This window comes from Periplaneta americana, chromosome 5 (assembly GCF_040183065.1).
Source record: "Periplaneta americana isolate PAMFEO1 chromosome 5, P.americana_PAMFEO1_priV1, whole genome shotgun sequence".
Lineage (NCBI taxonomy): Eukaryota > Metazoa > Arthropoda > Insecta > Blattodea > Blattidae > Periplaneta > Periplaneta americana.
In genome coordinates, this window is record NC_091121.1 from 47,172,679 (window position 1) to 47,200,003 (window position 27,325).

The 27,325-nt window shown below is 35.2% G+C and overlaps 2 protein-coding genes across 2 annotated transcripts in view; both read right to left on the reverse strand.

Annotated features, from left to right (window-relative positions):
- Positions 1-7,552, reverse strand: part of LOC138700410 (uncharacterized) — a 29,384-nt gene extending 21,832 nt beyond the window's left edge. Inside the window, exons 1-2 of the mRNA XM_069827028.1 lie at positions 7,544-7,552; positions 4,142-4,243 (exon numbers count right to left, since the gene is read on the reverse strand). Coding sequence (XP_069683129.1) covers positions 4,142-4,243; positions 7,544-7,552 — 111 coding nt within the window. The remainder of the gene's footprint in view (positions 1-4,141; positions 4,244-7,543) is intronic.
- A 445-nt stretch (positions 7,553-7,997) lies between these two features.
- On the reverse strand, positions 7,998-26,948 carry LOC138699593 (uncharacterized). Its single transcript, XM_069825602.1, has 4 exons — positions 26,771-26,948; positions 12,953-13,059; positions 10,392-10,490; positions 7,998-8,646 (listed from the first exon to the last, which is right to left on the reverse strand). Exons 1-4 carry the CDS (start codon positions 26,788-26,790, stop codon positions 8,300-8,302), a joined length of 573 nt encoding a protein of 190 aa, XP_069681703.1. The 5' UTR covers positions 26,791-26,948; the 3' UTR covers positions 7,998-8,299.
- Positions 26,949-27,325: the final 377 nt, after the last annotated feature.

The following is a 27,325-nucleotide window of genomic DNA, read 5'->3' on the forward strand; positions in this document are numbered from 1 at the left end:
CCTCAACTCAATATGAGCAAATGCTGGGTAACTTTCGGTGCTGGACCCCGGACTCATTTCACCGCCATTATCACCTTCATCTCATTCAGACGCTAAATAACCTAGGCTGTTGGTAAAGCGTCGTAAAATAACCTACTCAAAAAAAAAAAGATATGAACGCTAAACAAACGCGTGCATAATACATGCGTAACTATAGAATGCTGTAGGATTAGTATAACTCACAGATGGGTCAATAATAATAATAATAATAATAATAATAATAATAATAATAATAATAATAATAACAATATTCACGGGACAATCTCATGTATTCAAATTTGTACAGTATGTCACTTAATTTTTAACAGTTCTTTGCTTGTCTCTTGAATATTACATTATTATTATTATTATTATTATTATTATTATTATTATTATTATTATTATTATTATTATTAGTATTATTATTACTATTATTATTATAGAACGATTGACTGTCATAGCTTATTTCTTTCAATTCATTATAAATACTTAAATCTTATAGCAGATTGTATTATTTATTTATCCTAATTCCATTACCTTAATGTTTTGTATAGTCGTTACATGCAATCGTAGGTGTTTCCTCAAATCGTCTGTCACATTTTCTGAAAGTGCATTGTTTATGTCTCACAAGATCTTGCTGTAAGTTAATCATGTTTATTTGGTGGGAGAGCATCATTTAATTCTAGCAGATTGAACTCGGTTTACAAGGAGAAAATCTAAAACATCTGGTCAAAACTCTCTGTAAAAGTTTATCCACGAGTATACAATTGGCACAAAAAATTTGTTTTGCTATGGCTTAAACTCTTCTCTTCTACTTGAGCAACTTTTGTACTTGCTAACAAAGAGAAGCCAGATGAGTCAGAACTTACACTGCAGTGGAGGCAGATTGCTAAACCATGAATCACATTTTAATCACAACACTGTTCACTATAAACTGTGTGTTGTTTTGTCTACCGTCTGTGGAATTTGTGATAGCCTCCTCAGTCCGGGGAAAATTTTGGGATTCAGAAATCTATGAAATTTTAACATAGTGTTGCAAATGGACTGTGTATTGATGAAAAAAAAAAGTAGGAAAAATATATTCAAGTAATGAAAGTAACTCAAAATTAGACTATCCTGTAGAATACCTTGGGACTCAGTGTATTGTACATTAATTATTAGGCCTATATTAACTCTGATTGAATATTCTGTTTTATTTTATAATATGAGATACAAAATAACTATTGTTACTTTAAAATCTAGAAGCCTGACATCTCCCATACGAGACACAATGTAGACTATATCTCAATTTTAATAATGTGTACAAATTTTAAGGCATGAATCTGAGTATGCCATCAAACAGAACAATGTTTTATTTAACCCATTCAATATAATATTTATTTATTCTTTTTAATATTATCAACAATCCATTGACTTACCTACATGTTCCATCTCCTTATTTCCAGAAACATCCATCTTGGAGCGTGTGTGACAGATATGCAAATTAATTAATTTGGTTGAATTCACATTTAGATGGTGTTGCCGTCTCTTCTAAACATCTTCAACTAGTTTCAAGAAAATTTAGTATATTCTTCTTGAAATAGCGAGATTTAAAAAAAAGTACTGTTTAATGTATTCCATAAGAGGAGGATAATGAGATGTGGCCGAGTATTTGCCATAGGACTACCTGATATTTGCCTTACAGTTGGGAAAACTTTGGGGGGGGGGGAGGGAACACTGATAATGAGTTCAAGCGGGTTTAAAATCCACGCCCTATCGGTTCTTGCAACCTAGCTCATAATTTCTGTAGTGCTCGTGAAAAGTGGCACAAGTCAAAAATGTTAATTTTACAGGGGGGGGGGGAAAAACTGTTTTCACACTGGTTTATGTTGATTTGAGTTTCTTCTGTATGAATTATTGTAATGGGAGAAATACTTATGTCTCTTTTCCCAAGCGAGCAGATGTTCCTTAAGTCGTCAATAAATTAATAAAAAATGTTTGTGGAAACTGACTTATGCCTCTTTTCCCAAGCATTGCAGATTTATTCCTTGCGCCCAGACTACTAAAGAGGTAGGCCTATTGAGGATCCTTAATTCTAAACCTCAATTTCGTCAGCAACTCAATAGAATAATTGAAGGGTTCAGAGCCATAGTGGGCCAAGCGCCATTTATTAAAAACAGAGAAAGCAGGGGTTAAAGTTAAGTGAATATCATAGTTTAATGAAGATTGACATATCATTTAGTTTTAATGTGTTTACTTTATATTACTTGCTATATGTTTCCATTGAATTATGGCGATAACTTCATTTTAACCCTTGTTTTCTACGGTTTTAGTAAATGGCGCTTGGCCCACTATGGTTCTGAACCCTTCAATTAGCTACTGAATTGTGACCAAACACTTGAAACGTGAAATGGGAAGTCATATGTCATCATCATGACCCAATATTTTAGTAACTGTTTCATGCTAAGTACACACAGGAAAATGTTATCTCTGTTTATTTAAAGAAATAAGGTTTTAAGGAAACATCGCCAACTATAAACTTCGAATTCCGATTATTTATCATGTTTCCGTTATCAGCGTCTTATTCCCTTAAGCCTACAGTGACGTTTTATCTTCCTCTATTTTAAGAATGTTTTTGGTAATTCTATTATCGATGTCACAATCATCTTAGGATTAGGCTGCCAAATATGTCAACTTACATCTAATCTACAGGCCCTTGTCTTTTAATGATCTTTATTGACTTCTTTGGCTGATGAATTTGTACGTCATCCTTTTGCAACCTATTTGTTCATTACGATATTTGAAGAAGTAAGCTGGGATGGATAGACTTGACTTGGCTTTTCGAGAGCAGGACCCGGGACGGATTCTTGTATAAGATAACAAATGATTGATAGAATTTTATTTTTGTCCTTTAAATGTACAATAGTGGCAAAAAAAAACCGGATCGACCCTTGTAGCTGATTTCAGAGCCTTGTTCACTCCAAAGCACGATAGACTGGTAACTAAGACTTTCGTGGTTCGAATCCTGCCTGGGAAGGAAATGTTTTTTCGTTCCTTATTCAAATTTATTCCCAATACTTTTCAATTGCTGATAAAATTCATGTTCTGGGAATAATAAGTTAATTAAGTAGTAAAATATCGCTGCAATCGAAAAGTATTGGGAATAAATTTGAATAAGGAAAAAAAAAAAAAAGGCCCTTGAAGGGCCTAGACCGACAGCCGGCTGCTGATCTCACGTTCACCTGCCGAAGCAGAGATGGACGATCATCCAACCAGAATAGAAGTATCGTGTGGTTAGCACGATGGTCCCCCCAGCCGTTATAGGTGGCTTTCGCAACCGGATTTCGCTACCTGTCGTAGCTCTCCAAGTGCCTCAGATGCTGGGTGAGCACCGGTCCCATACATTGGCCGAAAAATCATGAGAAAATTTCTCCCAACCATGAGGACTAGAACTAGCGTGCATTCCGTAACGCGAGTCCTAGGCAGGATGCCTTAGGCCACTGTGAATATTTCTGGTACTGATGGTAAAATGCTGGCTGCCTATGTAATCTCTTTAGGTCCATTGTTCACTCACAAACAAGTGTATCTGGCAGCGGATGATCGTGATTGGGGAATGAAATTATACCATTATCTTTCGGCATGTTTTTAAAGTTCTCAGTCTAGTATATACAGTCACGAAGGTCAATACGTAGTAAATATGCATCCATAAATAGTTGCTAACCACTAGGATCGCTAATATCGCCTCATTACAGACAGTGCGAAATTATACCTGCACAGTCTATTGTTCCTAGTTCCCTCAAAACTTAAGCTTCGTCACTATATATACTAGACTGTGGTATCACTGTAATTTTATATCTTTCTTTACATTTATTATTGTCAAGATTTTAAACTGGAAATTCACCATCGATGGCATTGAATTTGTATCACCAAATAAAAAATCTTTCATCCAACAACACTAAAAACTGCTAAATTTCAACATTAAACGTCCTATAAAATGCTAAATTTCATCATTAAATGTGCTATAAAATGCTAAATTTTATTTTTAATGTGATAAATTTTCTATTTTAAATTGTTAAAATCTACCATCTTCAGTAATGAATAATCCTGGATGCCTCTAACGTCAGTGCTGTTATTTGGTACTCACTCGGACATGATGGAGTTCAACCTGAGGTCTGCTGTGCCGTATTGGATGGTCCCTTACGTCTGATGGTTCTTGTGGCGGAGGCCGACAAACAAATCCTCCTATCTATCAGCTGTGACGCGCACACAGATTACGAGAGACGATGAGTGGGCGCAGTAACTATTCTCGTAAATGGGAGTTCTTGAGTAAACATCTAAAGCTTCGCGGATAATTTCGAAACCAGCTGTTATTGTTAGAAATAGTGATCCATTACTACATTAAACATCGTTTCCTTTTTATAAGGAAACTTTCCGAGACTCATGATAAAGTTGCACATCCAGACCCAACCCAGTTAATAGAGGTTCAAAGGAAAGGACATACATACATAAGTGTTCTGCCAGAGCCTTCTTTAGTTACAAGCCGAAGCCATACGTCGGCAACACTGTAATTAACTGTCACCCGGAGGCCGACCTTACAGGACACGTGTTTGTGCTAATGCCGATTTTCAATGTAAATTAATGTTACAATATAAGTGTCTGTCGATGGAATTATGTTTGCGGTCGTACCAAACGTTAATTGTTTATGTATTATGAACTAAATGCGCGTTGGTGATAAAAAAAACAAGACAATAAATGAAAATAAAATGGTTGCAGTCTTTGGGAATTTTTACGGTTATTGATGACAAAGTAATTGACTATTCTACTAAATATTAACTACATTTTTATAGTCTTATTTGTGGTTTGTGTGTATCAGAATTCTAGCCAAATTGTTGGGTCTCGCCTGCTATATCAATAAAGGTACGCCGTTGGTTTTCAAATTAAACAGCCGTTTTGTGATCCCATAAATGTTGCAGTTTTGTTGAATATTCGGAATGCCTGCTATACGTCAGAACTACCTATAATTTGTAGATGCATATAATCACTTTGTTGGTTTTCAAGGTTTGTTTATTAATATTATTTATTTTGTAATAAATTAGGTATAAACATGTTTCTTTTCACTTCGTATTTTATTTAGAGAATTTAAAGTTCACAGAGTTTACGCTAATTGACACATACATGTACTTATTAGATAATGTTGCGTTTTGTTACGTATTATGTTGAAGGTATGTTTTTTTTTCATTTTTTCATAGTTTTTTTTACTTGGCTTAACTGTATACTTTTATTATAATAGGTATGTCAATAGTTTCTTCTGTTTACATTTTATTTTAGGCCTATTTGCATAATTTACATTCTTAGCTTGTTTTCTGTAGCTATATTTATTTAAAATTATATTTTAAAAAGTTTATAACAAATAATTTAGGATAATAGTATTGTTATGGTGACTGGCCAGGTTCAAACTAAAACTGGCTTCCTGGACATCTGAAATATTTATAGAAAAACACGACATAATCACATGAAATTAAAATGCATATGATATCCTACACCTTTCACGTTAGAGATGAAACAACATTAAGCGGCAAAACATTGTCAATTTACTAGCCACAAATTTGTTAACTGAATGGAACTTAAGAATACTGCGTAGGAACTTACGTCTTTATTGCATTATTGATTTTATTATTTTCGGCGCAAGGGATATCTTTATTTATTTATTTACCTTCGTACTATCAATGAAAACATGTTTTTTTGTAATTATTTTAAGTGGGAGCCTTTGTATGTACTTACGCCGTATTCTGAAGTATAGCTAATTGATTGCAATAAAACACTATTTTTGAACCCGTAATAATTTACATCACTACTCTGAATCTTGATCTTACCTTTGAGCATAAAGCAATATTGAAAAAATACGCGTTACGTATAACGAATGCCATGAGCAAACACAATATCACTTTAAAATCTCCCGCCTCCACTCTGCGTTGCCAAACCTACCCATGCTCCGGCTTGTAACTAAAGAAGGCTCTGGTTCTGCCCAAGAGCAGGTCCTTCACTGCAAACCCAGCTTTCTCTAATACTTCCTATTTTCTACCTTCCTCTTAGTCTCCGTATAAAATCCATATATCTTTTTTTATTTTATTGGGTTATTTTACGACGCTGTATCAACATCTGAGGTTATTTAGCGTCTGAATGATATGAAGGTGATAATGCCGGTGAAATGAGTCCGAGATTCAGCACCGAAAGTTACCCAGCATTTTCTCATATTGGGTTGAGGGAAAACCCCGGAAAAACCTCAACCAGGTAACTTTCACCGACCGGGATTCGTACCCGGGCCACCTGGTTTCGCGGACAGACGCGCTAACCGTTACTCCACATGTGTGGACTCCCAAATATCTTAATGTCGTCTATCATCTGATATCTCCTTCTGCCCCAAATTCTTTTCTCGTTCACCATTCCTTTTAGTGCATCCTTCAGTAGGCAGTTTCTTGTCAGTCAGTGACCCATCCAATTCCTTTTTCTCTTTTCGATCAGTTTTAGCATCATTCTTTCTTCATCCACTCTTTCCAACACAAATCTGTCCATTTCACATGCTCCATTATTCTCCATATCCACATTTCAAATGATTCTACACTCTATATCAGATGCCTTTGGATCAGATATAAACAACGGAACGAAATGCAAGAGAGCGCGGTTCACACGATACTAAATGTTTGTGTATGAATTAAGTGACCGACTACGTTCATATAACGAAAAGTGAAAATTAAAGTAATGTGTCTTTGAACATATCTTCTTGCATCAGTCACTAGTTGTACTGCTGTCGTCTGCTCATACACCGCACAGAAGCTAGACGCAATAGAACTGTAGTAGTGGACGCGTCTCTGAATACCGACTCGTAACCAGGATATGCACGCGCTAGTGTCTACAACGCTCTCAGCTAAGTAATGACTCGCCAAACAATGGGAGCGCAGCGATAACATGAGATGCATCGAGACCCTTGTTATGGTCTGCTCCAAAGACATCTGGTATAGAGTGTAGTCGCTTCTCTTCACTTAGTCGTAATGTCCATGTTCTGCCACGTACAATGTCACACTCCACACAAAGCACTTCACTAGTCTCTTCCTTAGTTATTTTTCTAGAGGTCCGCAGAAAATGCTCCTTTTTCTATTAAAAGCTGCCTTTGCTATTGCTATCCTCCTTTGACTTCCTGGCTGCAGCTCACGTCACTGCTTATAGATCCCAGGGAGTCACACTGCCCCCCCCCCCGGGCTCTTTTAAGATGTGAAAGAGAGTGGTGTCCGGAAAGCAACGGGAAGGTACCGCATTTATCCTTCCCAAGAAAAACTGCAGCCCTGGCATAATGAGTCTTTCCACGGTAAAAGATTCCGGACATAAATGAAAGGAGTAAGAGCCAAATTGTCAGTATGGCTGTCTTGGGGTAACGTGTTGAAAAGAGTAGGCTGTTACAGTTAAGAACAGAATTTTTAATATACAAGACGAAAAATCGGAATATATGCAAACCTATTCTTCAATTGAAGAATGTGATCCCAAAACTCACGTAGTCCATTTGGTCATTTTTATTATTTGTACATACAGGGTGATTCACGGGGATTTACCGTCCTTTACGGAGTTTATTTCCGAAGACATGATGAGCAAAAAATGTCATATAAACATGAGTCCTATGTACATAAATACTACATTTAATTTTCTGTTTACAATAAATGCAAATGTAGCTTACTCATTGCCCTCCACTGTTCGATCCTAATGTTCACGATGAACACAATTACGGGAGTAGAAGGAGACCGCTATCTGAAGATCGCTAATGTTAACACGTAATTCTCCCAGGCCAGCCCTATAGTTTGTATGGATAGGAGGGAACAGTTGCTATGTGTTGGACGAGTTGAATAGGTTGCTTCTGTGGGACGAATTGAGAAGGGATGAAATGGGGACAAATCGGATTACCAGCATGGAAAGCCGACCTCTAGCCTAACCGTTCGTTATGTAATAATTAGTTATATTTTATCACAGTTTTTCTTTATTAATAAAATACATTAAATAAATATCACTATAATTAATTAAAAATAAACCCGTAAGAATTAGTAACTAATAAAGACTTGGGTGTATAAATAAATACGATAGCTACTGTAAATAGAAATTGCAATTATTATCAATACTGCATTTTCTTTAAAATAAATAAAATATTGACGCAAAATATAAATTAATATTATCACATAGAGCTGAATTTACAGTCCACTATATTATTATTATTCACAGAATAAATACGTGTGGGTCTCCATAGAGACGTAACACATCACTAAATATAGAAATTCAACTGTTTAGTCCTCTGGCTATTGTCTGATAGCGATAGATGTGATGGCTGATTGTCTGCAGAAGTTGAGTTTGGTGGTGCGTCTTGGTCTGTCGAAACAGTGACGTATGGGGGTGCGTTCAAACATTCCTGTTGATTTCCCATCGCTGTCAAATACGAACATACGTTGAGATACTCTTGTTGGTTCTTCATTACCGTTGAATATGGTGGTGCGCTCTCATATCGTAATTGGTTTTCCGTCACAGTTGTATACTGTGGTGCGTAGACAAGATATATCTCTGGATTTTGCATCACAGTACTGTAAGATGGTGGAAGATCTCTTGTTTGTTGAACTGTAACATACGGGAACAGTAAAATTAATTAATTCCTAGTTGCGCTATGGTGATAAACGTGGGATTACCTCCACGTCTGAAAGTTACAGTACTGGCTGATCTTGGAATAAGTTCTGTGGAATACAATTAATGTTGTGCTAGGTTAGTGAGTTATTTTAATACGATTACAATTGAAGACTGGACATAAAAAACGCTGATTATCCAACAGATTTGACTTATTCCAATTTCAATGTTTTGTTTTTAAATTTAAAAAATATACAGGGTGATTCACTAGGATTTACCATCACTTTCGGAGCTTATTTCCAAAGACATTTTGAGAAAAAAATGTCATATAAAAATTTGTCCTAATCTTAATATTTTCAGAGCTACACTAATTTGAAGTTGTTTGTAAAATACCATTATTCTTGAATTTTAAGGGTAAAAGAATATTACAGATAAAGAATGAACTATACAGGAGTATCATTTTTTTAATTAGCTAGTATTATGAAGTTAAAAATGTGTTGTGAACTCCATAGTTGTTTCGTACAAAATTGTTTTCTGATTTTTAACTACAAAATTACATTTTCTTATGCATTTATCACAACAATTGTTACAAATCACGCCGCTCTTGTAAATTCTTCAAGACTGTACATTAGGATCCATAATTAAACTGTAAAGAATCAAGTTCCTAAAGTCATATGATTTGTAACAATTTTTGTGATAAGTGCATAAGAATGATGTAATTTTTAGTTAAAAATTGAAAAACAAAATCTGTACAAAGCAATTAACAACACTTTTTAGCCTCAGAACACTAGCCACTTAAAGAAATGTTACTTCTGAATAGCTCATTCTCTATATGTAATACCTTTTTACCCTTAAAAGTAAAGAAAAAAAGGTATTTTACTAATAACTTCAAATTAGTGTAACTTTGAAAATATTGAGATTAGGACACATGTTTATATGACATTTTTTGCTCAGAATGTTTTTGGGAAATAAGCTCCGTAAGTGACGGTAAATCCTCGTGAATCACCCTGTATAAATAGTACACATTTATACAGGGTGGAAGTAAAAAAATCCTCCAGATTGTAAGGGACGATAGGGTACACTCAAATGAATAGAAAACCTATAATACATTTTCTGATTAAAGTCTCGATTAATTATAAAATTAGGTAGCAAGTTTCAGCAGACTGGCAACACCGCCGCTCACACTTCTCGTTCTCTTCGTAATACTAATGCAAGAGGTCAACGAACTCATGTCTGTCTGCCAAGCCAACTAACCCCCACCTACCTCTCTGGCTCTACAACGTTGCAAACTGGTCGCATCATTGTTGTTTTTTTTTTTAATTAAATTTACATAAAAACCGTCTATGCTATTGAAATACGCTAGAGAGATAAATGATTCTTTATTAGATTTTCTATCGATATGAACAAACATCACGATCCTTCTCGCAGTAGTTACCGAATAAGAGGGTGTTAAATATGGTAAAACAATTATTTTTTCTGGGAAAACTATAAACTTCTTACCATTGTGTATTACACTATTTTTTTGCTATATACAACATAAGTTATTCGCTCTAAAAATTTACAGGATTATTTCACTTCCACCCTGTATATTCTGTTCTTGTTTTGATTCTCTTTTTTATTTTAGTAATTCCTGTTTTTTAATTATTGCGTTGTATTTTGCAATCGTATTTGAATTCATTCAGGTTGGAAAGGGAAAATATGTTATTTTTTTAGAGCTTTAGACAAATTTTAATGCATCTCACCTGTTTGCCCTTCTGTCTGGGCTGTAGTTGACGACTGTCGGGTTACACGACTTTGAGGAATCACAACTGTCTGAAATAACCCCACGTGCATTTCACGATCTGCAACACATTAAAGTGAACATGTAAATAGTTCGCATTTTTACGCGATATTTCTTTGAATCATTATCGTAGCAAACAACTATCACCATAAACTCAATGAATACACTGAACTTTTCGTCGTTGCAGAAGCAGTGACGAATTCAGAGATTGGCCTGACGAGAAATTAACACTTGGAGCTTAAAAAGTTTCCCTGCGCGGAGATATTTTAAATTCGAATATGCCTACATCTATTTTACTTTCATTTTAAGATATGTGTGTTAAATCTGTTTAAAGATACTATTTGATTGAAAATGCGTTTCCAATTCACTGTGGGCTAAAGCAAGGAGATGCACCATCACCTTTACTTTTTAACTTTGCTCTAGAGTATGCCATTAGGAAAGTCCAGGATAACAGAGAGGATTTGGAATTGAACGGGTTACATCAGCTGCTTGTCTATGCGGATGACGTGAATATGTTAGGAGAAAATCCACAAACGATTAGGGAAAACACAGGAATTTTACTTGAAGCAAGTAAAGAGATAGGTTTGGAAGTACTGTAAATCCCGAAAAGACAAAGTATATGATTATGTCTTGTGACGAGAATATTGTACGAAATGGAAATATAAAAATTGGAAAATTATCCTTTGAAGAGGTGGAAAAATTCAAATACCTGGGAGCAACAGTAACAAATATAAATGATGCTCGGGAGGAAATTAAACACAGAATAAATGTGGGAAATGCCTGTTATTATTCGGTTGAGAAGCTTCTATCATCCAATCTGCTGTCAAAAAATCTGAAAGTTAGAATTTATAAAGCAGTTATATTACCGGTTGTTCTTTATGGTTGTGAAACTTGGACTCTCACTTTGAGAGAGGAACATAGGTTAAGGGTGTTTGAGAATAAGGTGCTTAGGAAAATATTTGGGGCCGAGAGGGATGAAGTTACAGGAGAATGGAGAAAGTTACACAACACAGAACTGCACGCATTGTATTCTTCACCTGACATAATTAGGAACATTAAATCCAGACGTTTGAGATGGGCAGGAACATGTAGCACGTATGGGCGAATCCAGAAATGGATATAGAGTGTTGGTTGGGAGGCCGGAGGGAAAAAGACCTTTGGGGAGGCCGAGACATAGATGGGAAGATAATATTAAAATGGATTTGAGGGAGGTGGGCTATGATGATGAAGACTGGATTAATCTTGCTCAGGATAGGGACCTATGGCGGGCTTATGTGAGGGCGGCAATGAACCTTCGGGTTCCTTAAAAGCCAATAAGTAAGTATTTGATTGAAAATAACGATTTTCAATGAAATAGACTAACTAAACGAAGTTATAGCTGCTCTTCTCCTTGGAAATAGTGTATTATCATATATGACAACTACTTTTAATTTACTCAACTTCACAATAATCATAAAATTCTCTAGCATTAATAAATGAAAGCGTAACCTTTAGACGCGTACATATAGCTGTGATGATGATGATGATGATGATAGTAGTAGTAATAATAATAATAATAATAATAATAATAATAATAATATTTTTATTAACGACCTAACCAACGTATGATTTTCTGAAATAGTTTTATTCCATTAGAAATGTCTTATAGCCATAATTAAGGGCAGTTCAGGGTTAAGATACTTTTGAGGAAAGAGTTTTTTAAATTAATTATGCAGGTTAATTTCGTTTATCATCATTCTATTTTACTTCACGATTTATAAATATTCATCTACTATTAAGAATAGATCAATTTTCATAGCATGTTTTCAAATGCCTTTCGGGTTACGACAATATTCGAAGTAAAATGAATTCAATAACCGCCAAAGCGATCTCATGTTTGCCACTGCTTTGGAACAATGAGCATGCGCAATGCGTAGTATCTGGTACTTCGAAAATTGACGTGGGCTATTTTGATTTCTGGAACAGTATTTACAGTAATGGCAAAAAAAAAAAAAAAAAACCGGACCGACCCTTGTAGCTGATTTCAGAGCCTTGTTCACTCCAGAGCACGATAGACTGGTAACTAAGACTGCCTGGGAAGGAAACTTTTTTTTGTTCCTTATTCAAATTTATTCCCAATACTTTTCGATTGCAGCGATATTTTACTACTTAATTAAATTATTATTCCCAGAACATGAATTTTACCAGCAATCGAAAAGTATTGGGAATAAATTTGAATAAGGAACAAAAAAAAGTTTCCTTCCCAGGCAGGATTCGAACCACGAAAGTCTTAGTTACTAGTCTGTCGTGCTCTGGAGTGAACAAGGCTCTGAAATCACCTACAAGGGTCGGTCCGGTTTTTTTGCCACTACTGTACATGTTTAAAGAGTAGAAAGAAGACATAACAAGCAACAAAATCACGTAGTTGTATTAGAACCTACGCTATGACAAAATAAAATGTAGCTACATTGCATTGCATAGCAACCAATTCTTTTTAAAGAACAAATCACAAAGGAAATCACGTAAGAAGTTGAGTACACTTACATTGAGGCATCCTCGCCTTCAAGGCTGTTCTTATGCACCAGAAGACGATCAACATAAGCAGGATGATACCAAGCGTTGCGAAAATGGCGATGAGCTTCTGGCCTAAACTGCAACATAGAAAATAAATCGGTCATGAAAGTGACACATGCTTCTGAGTGAAATGAAGGTGGTAATGTCAGCGAAACGAGTCCAAGGTCGAGCGTCGAAAGTTATACAGCATTTTGCTCTTCATGAGTTGAGGGAAAACCCCGGAAAAAACATCAACCAGGTAGCCTCAGGATTTGAACCCGGGTTCGCTCGTTATACGGTCAGACATGCTAACCGTTACTGCACAAAGTAGACAAGAATACCAAGTGTAGAACTAATAGTCTTACAGGTTGCGACAATCCGTGGAAGAAATTCATCGTTATAATCTACTGGTGTGGTGTACACGAGTGTTTTTAATTATCTCCAAAAGAAGAAATAAAATAGATTCAGGTCTGGCGATCGTGCAGGCCATGAGACAGGATCGCGATAACCCATTCGTCACCAAATGTTACCCCATTATCTGTATCAGTGTTGACTCTTTGATGACTGAGCTTTGAACGAATTTACGTGCATAAACAGCAAGCGATCACACATTCATGTACACTGAAAAAACAACCAATCATGCACTCATATGCATGACAAACAGCCACAACACGAAAGCAACTGTAGCTCGAGACAGGATACACATTGTTTAGTAAAATGTGTTTGTTTTAGTATCCTCTATCTAACATAATCGTCTGTAGCAAAAGTTCTGAACCACCCTGTATTATATGATACGAACAGTGACAAAACCGGAGGGCTTACGGCAGACTCCACTTTTCGTTGGAACTTTCTGTAGATAATTTGGCGCTGGATAGTAGTAGGTGTAATATACAAGATGATTCACGGGTTGCCGCCACTTACGGAGCATATTTCTAAAGGCATTTTGAGCAAACAATTTCATACAAACATGGGTTCTATTCTCAATATTTTCAGAGTTACACTAATTTGAAATAATTTTTAAAATAACATTATTCTTTAGTTTTAAGGGTAAAAGAATATTACGGATAAATAATTAACTAACTGTTGAAGAGTATCATTTCTTTAATGGTTAGTATTCTGAAGCTAAAAATGTGTTGTGAATTCCGTAGTTGCTTCGTACATTTTTTTTTTGTCATTTTTAACTACAAAATTACATTTTCTAACGCACTTATCATAACAATTTTTACAAATCACGCCACTCTTGTAAATTCTTTAACCCTTTCTTACCTATAGATACCATATGGCAATAATTAACTTTATAGCATTTATATACTCGTGTGTTACATATGAAGGTAAATTTTGCTGGATAACTTCTATTTCAATACATTTTCATCAATATAGTTTTGTTTCAAATGTTGCCCCTCCCGTAACTTGGTCACTGAATTGGTCCTAATACAGCTATTTGTTTCAACATGGATTGCTTGTAAATTTAATTTGGGTTAGAAAGGGTTAAGACTGTCCATTCGGATGCAAAATTGAACTGTAAAGAATCGAGTTCCTGAAGTCGTATGATTTGTAACAATTGTTTGTGATAAGTACGTAAGGAAAATTTTTAGTTAAAAGTTGAAAAACAAAATCTGTACAAAGCAATTAACAACAGATTTTTAGCTTCAGGACACTAACCAATTAAAGAAATGATACTTGTGAACAGTTTATTCTCCATTTGAAATATTCTTTTACCCTTAAAACTAAAGAAAAAAGTATTTTACTAACAACTTCAAATTAGTGTAACTCTGAAAATGTTGAGATTGGGACACATGTTTATATGACATTTTTTGATCGGAAATAAGCCCCGTAAGTGGCAGTAAATCCTCGTCAATCACCCTGTATACTGACAGTAGTTTGTAGGTTAGACCGTGGAGCGTGCAGTAATAGGAAATTTTGACAATCACATCTTGATTTTTGCACAGGGATGGCGTTAACAGTTGCTTGTTTTACAAGGCTAAGTTAATATTAGCTTTCTGGTCCAGATAAGGGATATGTAAAAAAGAGGAAATACTTTTATGTAACCTGGAAGCGAGGAAAATGCAGTAAGAGAAAATATATTTCGAATTTGAAGGTTAGAACGCAGGAAATTGAGAAGTATGAAGTACAATAGAGAGTTTTCGCACCCTACTGGTACGCTAAACTGTTAACGCTATGTTGACGTCATTGATGAAAGAGCCAATCCGTCATTCACCTCATGTTATTTCAATAGCAGTTCCCCTAACTCTAGGCGGATAAGGTGGAAATGAACGGAGTTTACCGTAAACCTAATTCTGTGTTGAAACGTGGCATTTCGTTTGAGATTTACCACTGTGGACGATATTAACATACTTACAACAGCTCAAGATGGATAAATTATTCAGGCCGAAGTAGTAGAAGGCTTAGGGAAGAATTTTTGATTGAGATTCCAACAGACAAAAGGTTGAGTCGTGAGTCCTCCGTAAAGCGAAAACGCTCCTTTGTTTAACTCGCCGTAACTCGGAAACCAGTAAAGATTTTGAGTAGCGACTACTTTTAAAAGTAATTTTCATTCCTTATCAACATTCCTCTCGCTTTGACCTCCATCTAAAATAAGAAAGTTTGCCGCTTACCAACTTTTGAAGGTGTAAATGTCTATTCTGAACAGATCAATCGAAGTTAGTATTTTTTTTCTCACTTTTGAAGAAAGATTTTCATTCCGAATGTTTTTCGATACTTTTCTTAGACATTGCTCTATCAATTTAAAATAATTACAGTGCGATTGACTGACAACCATAAGAGGTACCAGTGATAAATATTTAACGAAGCAGGAAATACGGTTTAATAAAGCCTTACGTTAAAGGAATACTTTCACAGATCGCTTACGATTCTTTCCGAGATTTTACGAACGTGAACATACGTCACAAAATACGTCACTACTGACGTCAACATAGCGTTAGCCATATAGCGGGCGACGAGGGTGCGAAAACTCCCTAATAACATAATGAGCGTATTCCGAATCTCACCGGTCCGGTGGCATCAATGACGTCACGTTGCAACGAAAATAAGGAACAAAACTGCTGGAAGAATCGATGCTGTCATGGCGACTGTGTAAGTGGTTATCTGTGCTACGCTATCAAAATTTTGCGAAATTTCCGTACTGCCATCTCGTTCAAATAAAAGAGATCATAAACAACTTATTTCTTGAACCGGTAGTAATAACTGGTCCGTTGACATGTTCGCTCATAAGCCATTAACATATTGTTTTTACGTTGTGCTCATTACAAACAATACAGCAAAACTAAAGCAGAACACACCGCCATGACACAACAGTGCACGATGTCATTCGTCTGCTAATTCCCGCCCTATACAAGAACCAATCAGATTCACTGATGGAGACTGCCACCACCTCTGCAAGTTGATGGAACCGGTGCGACACCGGTGGAGCATCAATGACGTCATCGGTGGAATTCGGAACACCGTGATGCCATCGGATTGCTCATCGGTGAGATTCGGAATACGCTCAATAGTAGCATAGCTGTAGTTGAAGGAGAAAGCAATAACTACTGGCTCATTCAAGAGAGATATGATTTAAATTTATTTAATTCTAGAAGTACAATACACGAAATCTCATCGTTTCGATAGTTACATCTACTTTCATCTTGAGGTGAAAAAAAAGGGTGAGAACAGTAAGTGGATCGGACAGACGAATTGTTAATTTTTGTATGCTTCACGAGCAATGGAGAAAATATATTCAGCGCTCTTCTGAAGAGAGGCTAGCATTTCTTTCATACATGTCAATGTGCACTGTAGATTTATATAAAAGATAGGCAGCTTCCTCCATCTTTCGACAGCCATTTGAATTACCAAGCAGACGTGAGATATAGTTCTCCGCATTTCTATGGAAGTTCATGGAAGTAGCATAGCAACATGTGAACTGAAAACGCTAGTCATTGCACGTATGAAGTCAGTTTTCCAGTGTTATTGCGTCAAATAAATAGCCTACGTGCTTTTTAAGTCCTCTGAAATAGTGTTGAATTGCTTGAATGTTAGGAGAGAAGTCTGTAGTTTTACATAGAATTCTGACTTTCATTTTATGAAAGTTGATCCGGTCGTATGACAGTTAAACAAATAATTTTCTACAAAATAAATAAAAGTTATACTCTGGCTATCGTATTGAGGTTGCTTTTTCAGAAAATGGTTTCTTAGCTGATTTTATTCACATACCTATCATTGTTCCTTAATCCAGACGTTTGAGATGGGCAGGACATGTAGCACGTATGGGTGAATTCAGAAATACATATAGAGTTTTATCATTGGTTAAAGTTCTCGTTAACACTTTGTTGAAAACATAAAATTTACTTAGTCTTACTTTAAAAAGCGTTAAAATTGTTAAAAAAGGTATATACCTTCGACAGACGGCCCGTTTCGACGCTATGTCACGTCATCCTCAGTGTCTCTTGAACCACTGGTGATCTTGACTCTGCGATGTGCATTTGTTGATGGTAGGGGTGGGGGTGTGTTGTTCCTATGGTGGGGGCTGGCTGTTTGTGTATGATGATGTAATGACGTCGAATAATGTGTGCGTATTGAACTGCAATTGTGTGTTAAGTATATATTGTGCAGATCAACAATAATCATGACTACAATAATATAGAAACAGATATGGAAATTTTACACATCACACCAAAAAGTTCACAATTAAACATCCTAGAACAGTACGGAATATATAAGAATACAGTAGCATACCCACAATATATACTTAACACACAATTGCAGTTCAATATGCACACATTATTCGACGTCATAATACATCATAACACACAAACAGCCAGCCCCCACCATAGGAACAACACACCCCCACCCCTACCATCAACAAATGCGCATCGCAGAGTCAAGATCACCAGTGGTTCAAGAGACACTGAGGATGACGTGACATAGCTTCGAAACGGGACGTCTGTCGAAGATATATACCTTTTTTTTTTAACAATTTTAACACTTTTTAACGTAAACTAAGTAAATTTTATATAGAGTTTTAGTTGAGAGATCTGAAGGAAAAAGACCTTCGAGGAGGCGGAGACGTAGATGGGAGGATAATATTAAAATGAATTTGAGGTAGGTGGGATATGATGGTAGGGACTGGATTAATCTTTCTCAGAATAGGGACTGATGGTGGGCTTATATGAGGGCGGCAATGAACCTCCGGGTTCTCTGAAAGTCATTTGTAAGTAAGTAAATCACTGAGATATATTCTTCAGAGGTAACAGGCTAGGTATAAGCACCTCCTAATAATAAAAAGAACTAAAAATATTCCACTTCTTATGTCTTACAAGGTGTTAGATTGTGGTTGCCAAACACCACGAAATTGTGACGTAATAGAAATGCAACCCGCATACCACTATCGCAGGGAGAGGGGTGAAGTTGGTATATCCTCGGGTAATACAGTGAATGGCAATGCAGAGACAAACTGTGACCAAAAAACAAAAACAATATAATATTCTTCTACTTATTAACTACATACACTTTTTCCGTGTGAACTTTTTATCCTCCTATTCATTTTTGTATGAAATATATTTTCTTATTTACCATAATAAGAACGTGTACCTTATATCAGCAATACTTTTGTTTGTTTATTAATGAAATATTGAAATTACACTACATACGTCGAAAAAAACTCGAAATATTTTACCCCGATTAAAACATAGACGCCGATACTTTTTATTGTTTATTTATAAATGAAATATTCAATTTACAGGTAAGGGCGTGGTAGTCTTTGTAACAAGAAGAACAATGACAACGTGCATTGTTCTTTTATACTTCATTTAAAATTTTACAACAAATTAAGTATCTCATATTTTTGCCATCTGCACAAAAGAAATACTGTTCCTCCCATGCTGCTTAAAATTAAGTTTCTACATATTATCTATTTTGGAAAAGACATCGACACATAATATCCTACACACTTGTAACATTACATGTGTACGTCCGCTGCTGATATGTCTTTACTTCTATCGAAGTGAAGGCTGTAAACAGAGGGTGGGGGTATGATGTCATGGTTACGCTCGAGTGGAGGCAGGGGCATGTGTCGCGACACGGCTTTTGGGGATCACTGTGTTAGATTGTGCTCGGAGCTATCTGTGAAAAAATCTCCTGATTGTTTAAGTAAGAATTAGGTGAAAACAGTACAGTTCCTTATTTTTCTCTCTTATTATTTTTTTTTGGTAGATAAGTTCCTTACTCCTTATTTGACAAAGTATAAAAGGCAGACATTGTGTAAATAGAGGTTTCCAACATTTCTGCGTTCTTTCTCTGTTTGCAGCTATTTATCTTAGACTATTTAACGCGTTTTGTTCAGTGATGTATTTCTTAAAAAGAAAAGTGCCCTGGCTCTGGCATTTCGGTAGTACCGGTAGTACTTGTCTTCGTCGTCGCCGCCGCCATACTGAACAACTAAACGTACTATTTGTCAGGTTGCAAAAAAACACAATCTAGTTATGTAATTACTGCAATAAAAGTACACAATAAGATATCTACAAATATAAAGTCATAAAATGAAAGCCAATTGAAACTTCAAACTAAGAGATAGCTATAAAATAATCCTTTTTACATTGTGAATGAATTTTTTGATAATAATGTAATATTTTAGTAGAATGTTGTTATGTTTTTAGATTTTAATCTTTTTAATATTGACAAATATTTATATTATTACCTTGACGAAGCCTTTTGTACTATTGTACCTTCAGACAAATAAAGAATATGAATATCATCATCATCCATCATCATTATCATCATCATCGTCATCCTCGTCACCATTTCCACAGGAATACCTATGGAATGTCAGACGAAAATACATGGGTTTGAATCTTGATAAAGAGGTTGTTGGATCTGCGGAATAGATCTCACTATGATGTTGTTTAAATATTAATAAAATATGACTTTTTATAAATGAAAGTTTAACGAAAATATAAAAATCAGAAAAGTGCCCTGGCGCTGCCCGACCTCGAAAAATAGTACCTCTGCGCCGCCAGGGCTCGCGGACCTAAAATACATGCCTGGCCTTGTTTATATTATTTTTTCTACTAGTCACTTTTTTTTTGGATGTTGTACATGAAAATTTAGTGTTTCTTTTAATAAAAGTTTAATAAAGATAATACTTACTTACTTACTTACTTACTTACAAATGGCTTTTAAGGAACCCGAAGGTTCATTGCCGCCCTCACATAAGCCCGCCATCGGTCCCTATCCTGTGCAATATTAAGCCAGTCTCTATCATCATACCCCACCTCCCTCAAATCCATTTTAATATTATCCTCCCATCTACGTCTCGGCCTCCCTAAAGGTCTTTTTCCCTCCGGTCTCCCAAGTAACACTCTATATGCATTTCTGGATTCGCCCATCTTACTGTAGGAATTCGTAACAAGCTGTTTTTTACGGTGATGGGTTGTTAGCCCTTCGCCCAACCCCCAAGCTGGAGGACCACCCCTTATCGGCTGTCCACGACTGCTTATTCAATATATTCGCAGCTACCCTCCATATCTGGAGGCCGTCTCCTCTATCCGCAACCTGAGGACGCGCCATGCCGTGGTGATAGGGACCCACCATACATGGAATAAAGATAATAGGGACGATAATAATAATAATAATAATAAAACTAATATTACATGTAGGTCTATAGGAGTATGAGTGCAAGTACGGATGTCCCCTGAGAGCCTCTTATTATTAACAGATATTTATTTTGTTTGGAAAAACTGACAGGGAGCTCATTGCTTCCTTATACGCAATTGCGTAAAAAGTTTATGCTGTTCGTCATTGCTATTATGGGTATAGCTGAAATTATTGTAAGGATGTTTGGGATTTGTGATACAATTTTTATATTTATTTTCATTTCTCGCTTTATAGCCTGCTCCCCTCAGTTAAATTTAAGAAGGCAGAGCCTTCTCGTCAGCTACTTCATTATCGTTTCCTCATTCCTTGAGGCCTAGTCTCGAGACAACAATGAAATTGACAGTCGAAACGATTCACACATCAATATGACGCCATTTGAGATTGTAATGATGTCAAGACAGAGAATTGGATTAATTTGGAAAATAATATCACAGTTACGTGCTTTCGAAGTAGGCTATGTTAAATTAACTATTTACCGTATATCTTTATACTGACATTATTTTATTAATTATATTTTTGTAAATGAGTTTATTACAAGGTTACATTAATTTGTTTCTCCTTTTTGCTTTATCACGGCTGGCTGGATTCGATATGTTTTTGTTATTTTTTTTTATACATGCTTTGACATCTGTGGTCATACCGCGTGATTCGTAACTTTTTTTTTAACACATCATGATTTTAGTAATTCGAAGCCTATTGTAATTAATGACGTCGCCGTAACTTTTCTCGGATGTCAAGGTGTTTAATTTGTAACTAAGTCAATTTTGTGCATTATCTCTGTACTATTGCTTAAAATTATGTATAAAATCGTAAATTTATGTCATATTCTTGCAATCTCTCTACATCTTCGATTATAATTTCTAATTTTATTTAATTTTGTTTTAACTGAATGTAATTATTGCATAATGTATTTAGTATTGTTTACTCTCTGTTAATGTATTTTTGTGCGAGATCGTACGTATTTTTTTGGTTTCCGCACAAAACCAATCCGCGGAAAGTCTAAAATTCCACATTCAGTATTTCCAACCTAATACACATAACAATTTCCCTCTTCTTACCGCTTAAGTGACGTATTGATTTTACTGCTTTAGGCTTTTAACATATTATTTTTAGAGACGTTCAATATAGTAATAATTATAAATTGGAAACTTACCACTGCAATTTCACCTAAATTGCACTTTTAATTATTGTTTTTAAATATTTGCAAAAATTAAGTAAAATCCATAACTCCACTAAAGTTACTGCATTCGTGATGCAAGTAACATTAAGGAAGCAGTGAAAAAATCAACAAGATTCCAGACTCATCATAGACTGGGGGGAAAAAATACAGACGTATATCACGGCCTGCTGGAGTATAGTAAACACAGAAAACATTTTAAAGCAACAATGTTGAAGATAGATATTTTTGTTTTGCAAATTTGCCGTCATTAAACAGAAACCAAGATGAAGATTTCATTGCAACTAATTAGAAAGTCCTCTTTCAGGTATGTAATAAACGATCTTCGCACAAAATAATGTACGATACACGAGCGGTATATTTTCTTTCAATTCTCGGAAATTAAAAAAGCTCAACTACGTTTCGCTTTTTCAAACTTTTCCTCGAACATGAAAACTTCAACATATCGCTCTTGTAACGCACATTACTAATATTGTAACTATGACTCATGCCTACTACTACTTCTTTAAAATTGTGTATTATCTCTACATAATGTTTTTCACATGTAACAAACTACAACCCTAATATACCAAAGGGTAAAATAGGGTTTCAGTATTTGGATAATAATAATAATAATAATAATAATAATAATAATAATAATAATAATAATAAGAGTATAAACGGTTGAAAATTGTTACTCATGGCTGTTTATTATTATTATTATTATTATTATTATTATTATTATTATTATTATTATTATTATTATTATTATTATTATGTCTGAGCGTGGTGATGACCACATTCAAGTGCCATTGTCAAAAAAGCGAAGAGTTCTAATCTCTGCTCCCCCCATAGGCCTACGTCCTCATAGCGTCTGAAGTTGATACCTACGTATTGCTGTGTGTTCTTAGACACCATCGTCATTGTCACAAGCTTGTTGATTTCATTAGGCCCAGGCAATTAGAATGTTGGGTCTAAGAAGTTTCATAACTCATTGTTTTTCTACATCGGATGCAATCCTGATACTTCACTTTGTACCGGTGAGATTGTATCTATAATATACTTTTGTAGCTTGAAGCCACGTTACAAGAACTGACCGGCCAAAACTAGAAATATTCACGCTAATTGATGTGCTTACGTTTGTGCAGATTCCTGCCCACTGACTGTTCAACTACCTGACGCTGAGAACTTGACGCTCTCTCTCTATTCAAGGCTATTACACGGAATACAGTCTGTGAATCATTTTATGGACAATGTTAGTTGCGTGATTCTATGAAATCGCAGTCTTTCTACAACGGAAATTATGATTTCGTTTTCCTGGTGTCAGAGGTAATAAAATTGCCAATTTACATATTAAAAATTGATCCATTTGTATGCTAATTAATTTTATTAAATAAATAAATGAATATAGAAATAGATAAAGAAATAAATAGGGAAATAGATAAAGAGATGTATGGATGGATAAACGGTTAGATGGATCATTAAATAAATAAACAGGTAAAGAGAAATATGGAAATAAAGAGATAAATAGGGAAATAGATAAAGAGATGTATGGATGGATAGATGGTTAAATAAATAAATAAATAAATAAACAGATAAAGAGATAAATATGGAAATAGATAAAGAGATAAATAGGGAAATAGATAGAGAGATGCATGGATGGATAGATGGTTAAATAAATAAATAAATAAATAAACAGATAAAGAGATAAATATGGAAATAGATAAAGAGATAAATAGGGAAATAGATAGAGAGATGCATGGATGGATAGTTGGTTAAATAAATAAATAAATAAATAAATAAATAAATAAATAAATAAATAAACAGATAAAGAGATAAATATGGAAATAGATAAAGAGATAAATAGGGAAATAGATAGAGAGATGCATGGATGGATAGATGGTTAAATAAATAAATAAATAAATAAATACATAAATAAATAAACAGATAAATATGAAAATAGGTAAAGAGATAAATAGGGGAATAGATAAAGAGGTGTATGGTTGGATAATTAAATAAATAAGTAAACAAACAAATAAATAAACGGATAAATAAATGAATAAATTAATTAATATGGAAATAGATAAAGAGAGGTATGGATGGATAGACGATTAGATGGATATTTAAATAAATAAATAAACAGATAAAGAGATAAATAGGGAAATGGATAAAGAGATGTATGGATGGATAGACAGTTAGATGGATAATTAAATAAATAAATAAACAGATAAAAAGCTAAATATGGAAATAAATAAAGATATAAATAGGGAAATAGATACATAGATGTATGGATGGATAGACAGTTAGATAGATAATGAAATAAATAAATAAACAGACAAATAAATAAATAAACTGATAAAAATAGTTAAATAATAAATATATAAATAGATAACTACATAAATAGATAAAAGGATACATATATTAGTGGATACAATGATACAAATATAAAGAGATAAATAAATAAAAAAATAATAAGTATCGGTAATAGATAAAGAGAGGAATAACTCTAGTGATGTGGTAGAACGCCGATAGAAAAAGAGGGAAAGGGATAGAAATATTGATAGCAAGATAAATAGCAAATATGTAAATAGATAGGCTATTGAAGTGATGCATTACTGTGTATTAAATAAAAAATTGCTGTTAGCTTATGGGGGGAAGCTCAGAACCGACTTTTTGTAAGACATTAATCATTTCGCTCAATGATTCTTATGGCGATAATTTTCAAAATAAAAATCTGTAAAATGTGCAAAGTAAAATATACTGAATTGACACGAATGTGAGATCCTTTTCGTTTGAAATGTATTACTGCGTAAGTGAGGCGGGTCTTACACGTGATGCAAGACAGTAGAACTGAGGTATGAAAACAAAGATAATACAAGAGTCTCGAAAATTCTTACACTTGCGGATATTTGGCTCAGAAATGGCTAAATTTTAAATTTTACAGCAGGCATAATCTTTGTCCTACCAGTCTGTATGCAAGGACGGAGGATGGTGCAGTATGTATAGTCTCAGACACAAAAAATGACCAATTTGCTGTGAATTTTTCTAAGATTACTTCGGGCAGCGTCCGGTTCACATGACTGGGGAAAATTCGATTATTTTGCACATAATTTACCCCTTGAATATATCTTTGTTATAGATTATTTTACCTCTGATTGAAGGTCTGGCTGATATGTACATCTATTATCAAGCAGTACATCTCACTTGACGGTATGTGTCGGAGGAAGAACAATTGTTTGTATGCGTCTGAAGTCTGACTAGTGTAATATGTAGTTAATCGGCAATGTATGCAATGGTAGGGGAAAGAAATTGGCACCTTACCCCATTATCTCCTGGCTTAATTCCCTCATAAGTGGTGCCATGTTGGTATCACTTGTGGGATTCAGATCTGTCTTTGGACATTTGATTAAACAACAGTAGATTATTTATCGATGGCTCTGAAGTGACACCTCGTATTTTCAAAAGTGGTCATTTAGTTTAACTATATTATTACTTAGAGTAACTACATTAACATTATGTTCACAAAATTCGATATTTAACTAATATTTTGTCTTCGAATAGAAGATCTTGAAAGCAGGAACATAATATATATAAAAAGTTTATAGATATAGTTTGAGAAAAACACATTTGTTATTAAAATTAAATATTTTTATTGTTATTAATCAAGTGGTATGGGTCTTTTCCATATATTTAATGGTGGTGTGGTGTAGTTATTTAAAGCTGAAAGTTAGAATTTATAAAACAGTTATGCTACCGGTTGTTCTTTATGGTTGTGAAACTTGGACTCTCACTTTGAGAGAGGAAGAGAGATTAAGAGTGTTCGAAAATAAGATGCTTAGGAAAATATTTGGGGCTAAGAGGGATGAAGTTACAGGAGAATGGAGAAAATTACACAACGCAGAACTGCACGCATTGTATTCTTCACCTAACATAATTAGGAACATTAAATCCAGATGTTTGAGATGGCAGCGCATGTAGCACGTATGAGTTAATCTAGAAATGCATATAGAGTGTTAGTTGGAAGACCTGAAGGGAAAAGACCTTCAGTGAGGCAGACGTAGATAGGAGGAGGACAGTAATGAACCTCCGGGTTGCTTAAAAGCCATTTGTGAGTAAGTGATATAGATATTTATATGTGTAATTCTCTTCAGTATTGGCTGGAGGAAGCGCAAAAATTATAATGCCTAAAGGGAAGACCAAAAGATACAGTATCACTTTAGCAAGCTCTCTTAGCAGGATAAAATGATTCTACCTCTACATTTCAAGGTAGTTCACGAAACATGCAGTAGCTATACCAAGAAGCTATGTCTACTGTCGGAAAGCATGGCAAACCTGATATTTTCTTAACTCTCACCTACAATCCGCAATGACCTGAAATAGCTACTGCTTCACTCACACATGAAAAACCGACTGATCGTCCTGACATTGTTACTTTCGTTTTCGCATTGAAACTCAAGAACTGAAGCTGTATAGATTCAATAAAAAGTATTTAGCATAAAGAACACCATTCAAGGGGTATGTTTCATTATTATGGAAGGAAATAACTTCCAAAATATCTGGTATTCTTAATTGGAAATAAGTTTGAATTTATAATGAACTTAGTTTGTAGCATTTGCAACAAACAAACAAACGAATCAAAGCAAAGACAGAGCGGAGTCTTGCACAAGAAATGCGTTCACGTGTAAACCTAAGCTCCAACAAAATCAACTGAAGTCTTACGCAGGGGTCTTAGCGTATGGCAGCTGGTCATTTTTTGTCTGAGATGATAAGATAAAACAAATCTAAGTACTGATGCATCTTTCCTTTACAGTTAAAATAAACAGTAATAAAAACTGAAATCTGTAACATAACCTATAGGCCTACAAAAACAGTAAAGTAATTATAATCAAATAAAAACAAATTTACCATCCATTGCATAAACATTAATTCCACTTTCAGAATATCACTTTCATTTGCAAGGTACAAAAACGATAGTCCTGTACTGGTAATTGCTGCCGCAGGCTTACCTGAGAGGATCCAGTTCCATGCTGAGTATGCCCCGTTGCCGGCCACATGAGCGGTTGTGTTGACACTGAAGACCCACCGCAGTCGTCACATCTGAAGCGCGCGAGGATCTATGACGTAGCCTCTGGCTTCCCGCAGCACACTTTCCTCTTGTGAGTGACGCAGGATGACATCCCCGACTATCTTCCGCTAATCTTCGGCACTTTACCGAGATTGCGGTGAGTTCAGCGTCTAGAGTCTATGTGCAGGCACGCACGTGCAATTAATTACAAGAGATCAAGGGATTCCATTGCAGACTAAAGTACGGACTTTGCCTGAATGTCTGTAAGGCTAACTGAATGTTTATTTGTATGTCTGATTACGGCTGGCAGACTGAATGGCCGACTAGCTGCTACATTGAAGAAATAACTGGCTGGAAGAGTGAAGGTTGATAGACGAGGAAGGACAGACTGAAGGACTGGCTAGTGGACTGAACGAGGAACTTGTTGTCTGATAGACTGAAGGAGCGACTGGCTACTAGATTGAAGGAGGGCTGGTAGATTCAAGGAGTGACTGGT

What these genes read in the sequence shown, in the direction of transcription:
- LOC138699593 (XM_069825602.1), bottom strand. Translation starts at nt 26,790, where the DNA reads ATGGAACTGGATCCTCTCAG. An exon ending in GAAGGCGAGGATGCCTCAAT is followed by an intron (nt 10,491 to 12,952) that starts GTAAGTGTACTC and finishes AATGTGTTGCAG; the next exon opens with ATCGTGAAATGCACGTGGGG. An exon ending in CCAGACAGAAGGGCAAACAG is followed by an intron (nt 8,647 to 10,391) that starts GTGAGATGCATT and finishes CGTATGTTACAG; the next exon opens with TTCAACAAACAAGAGATCTT.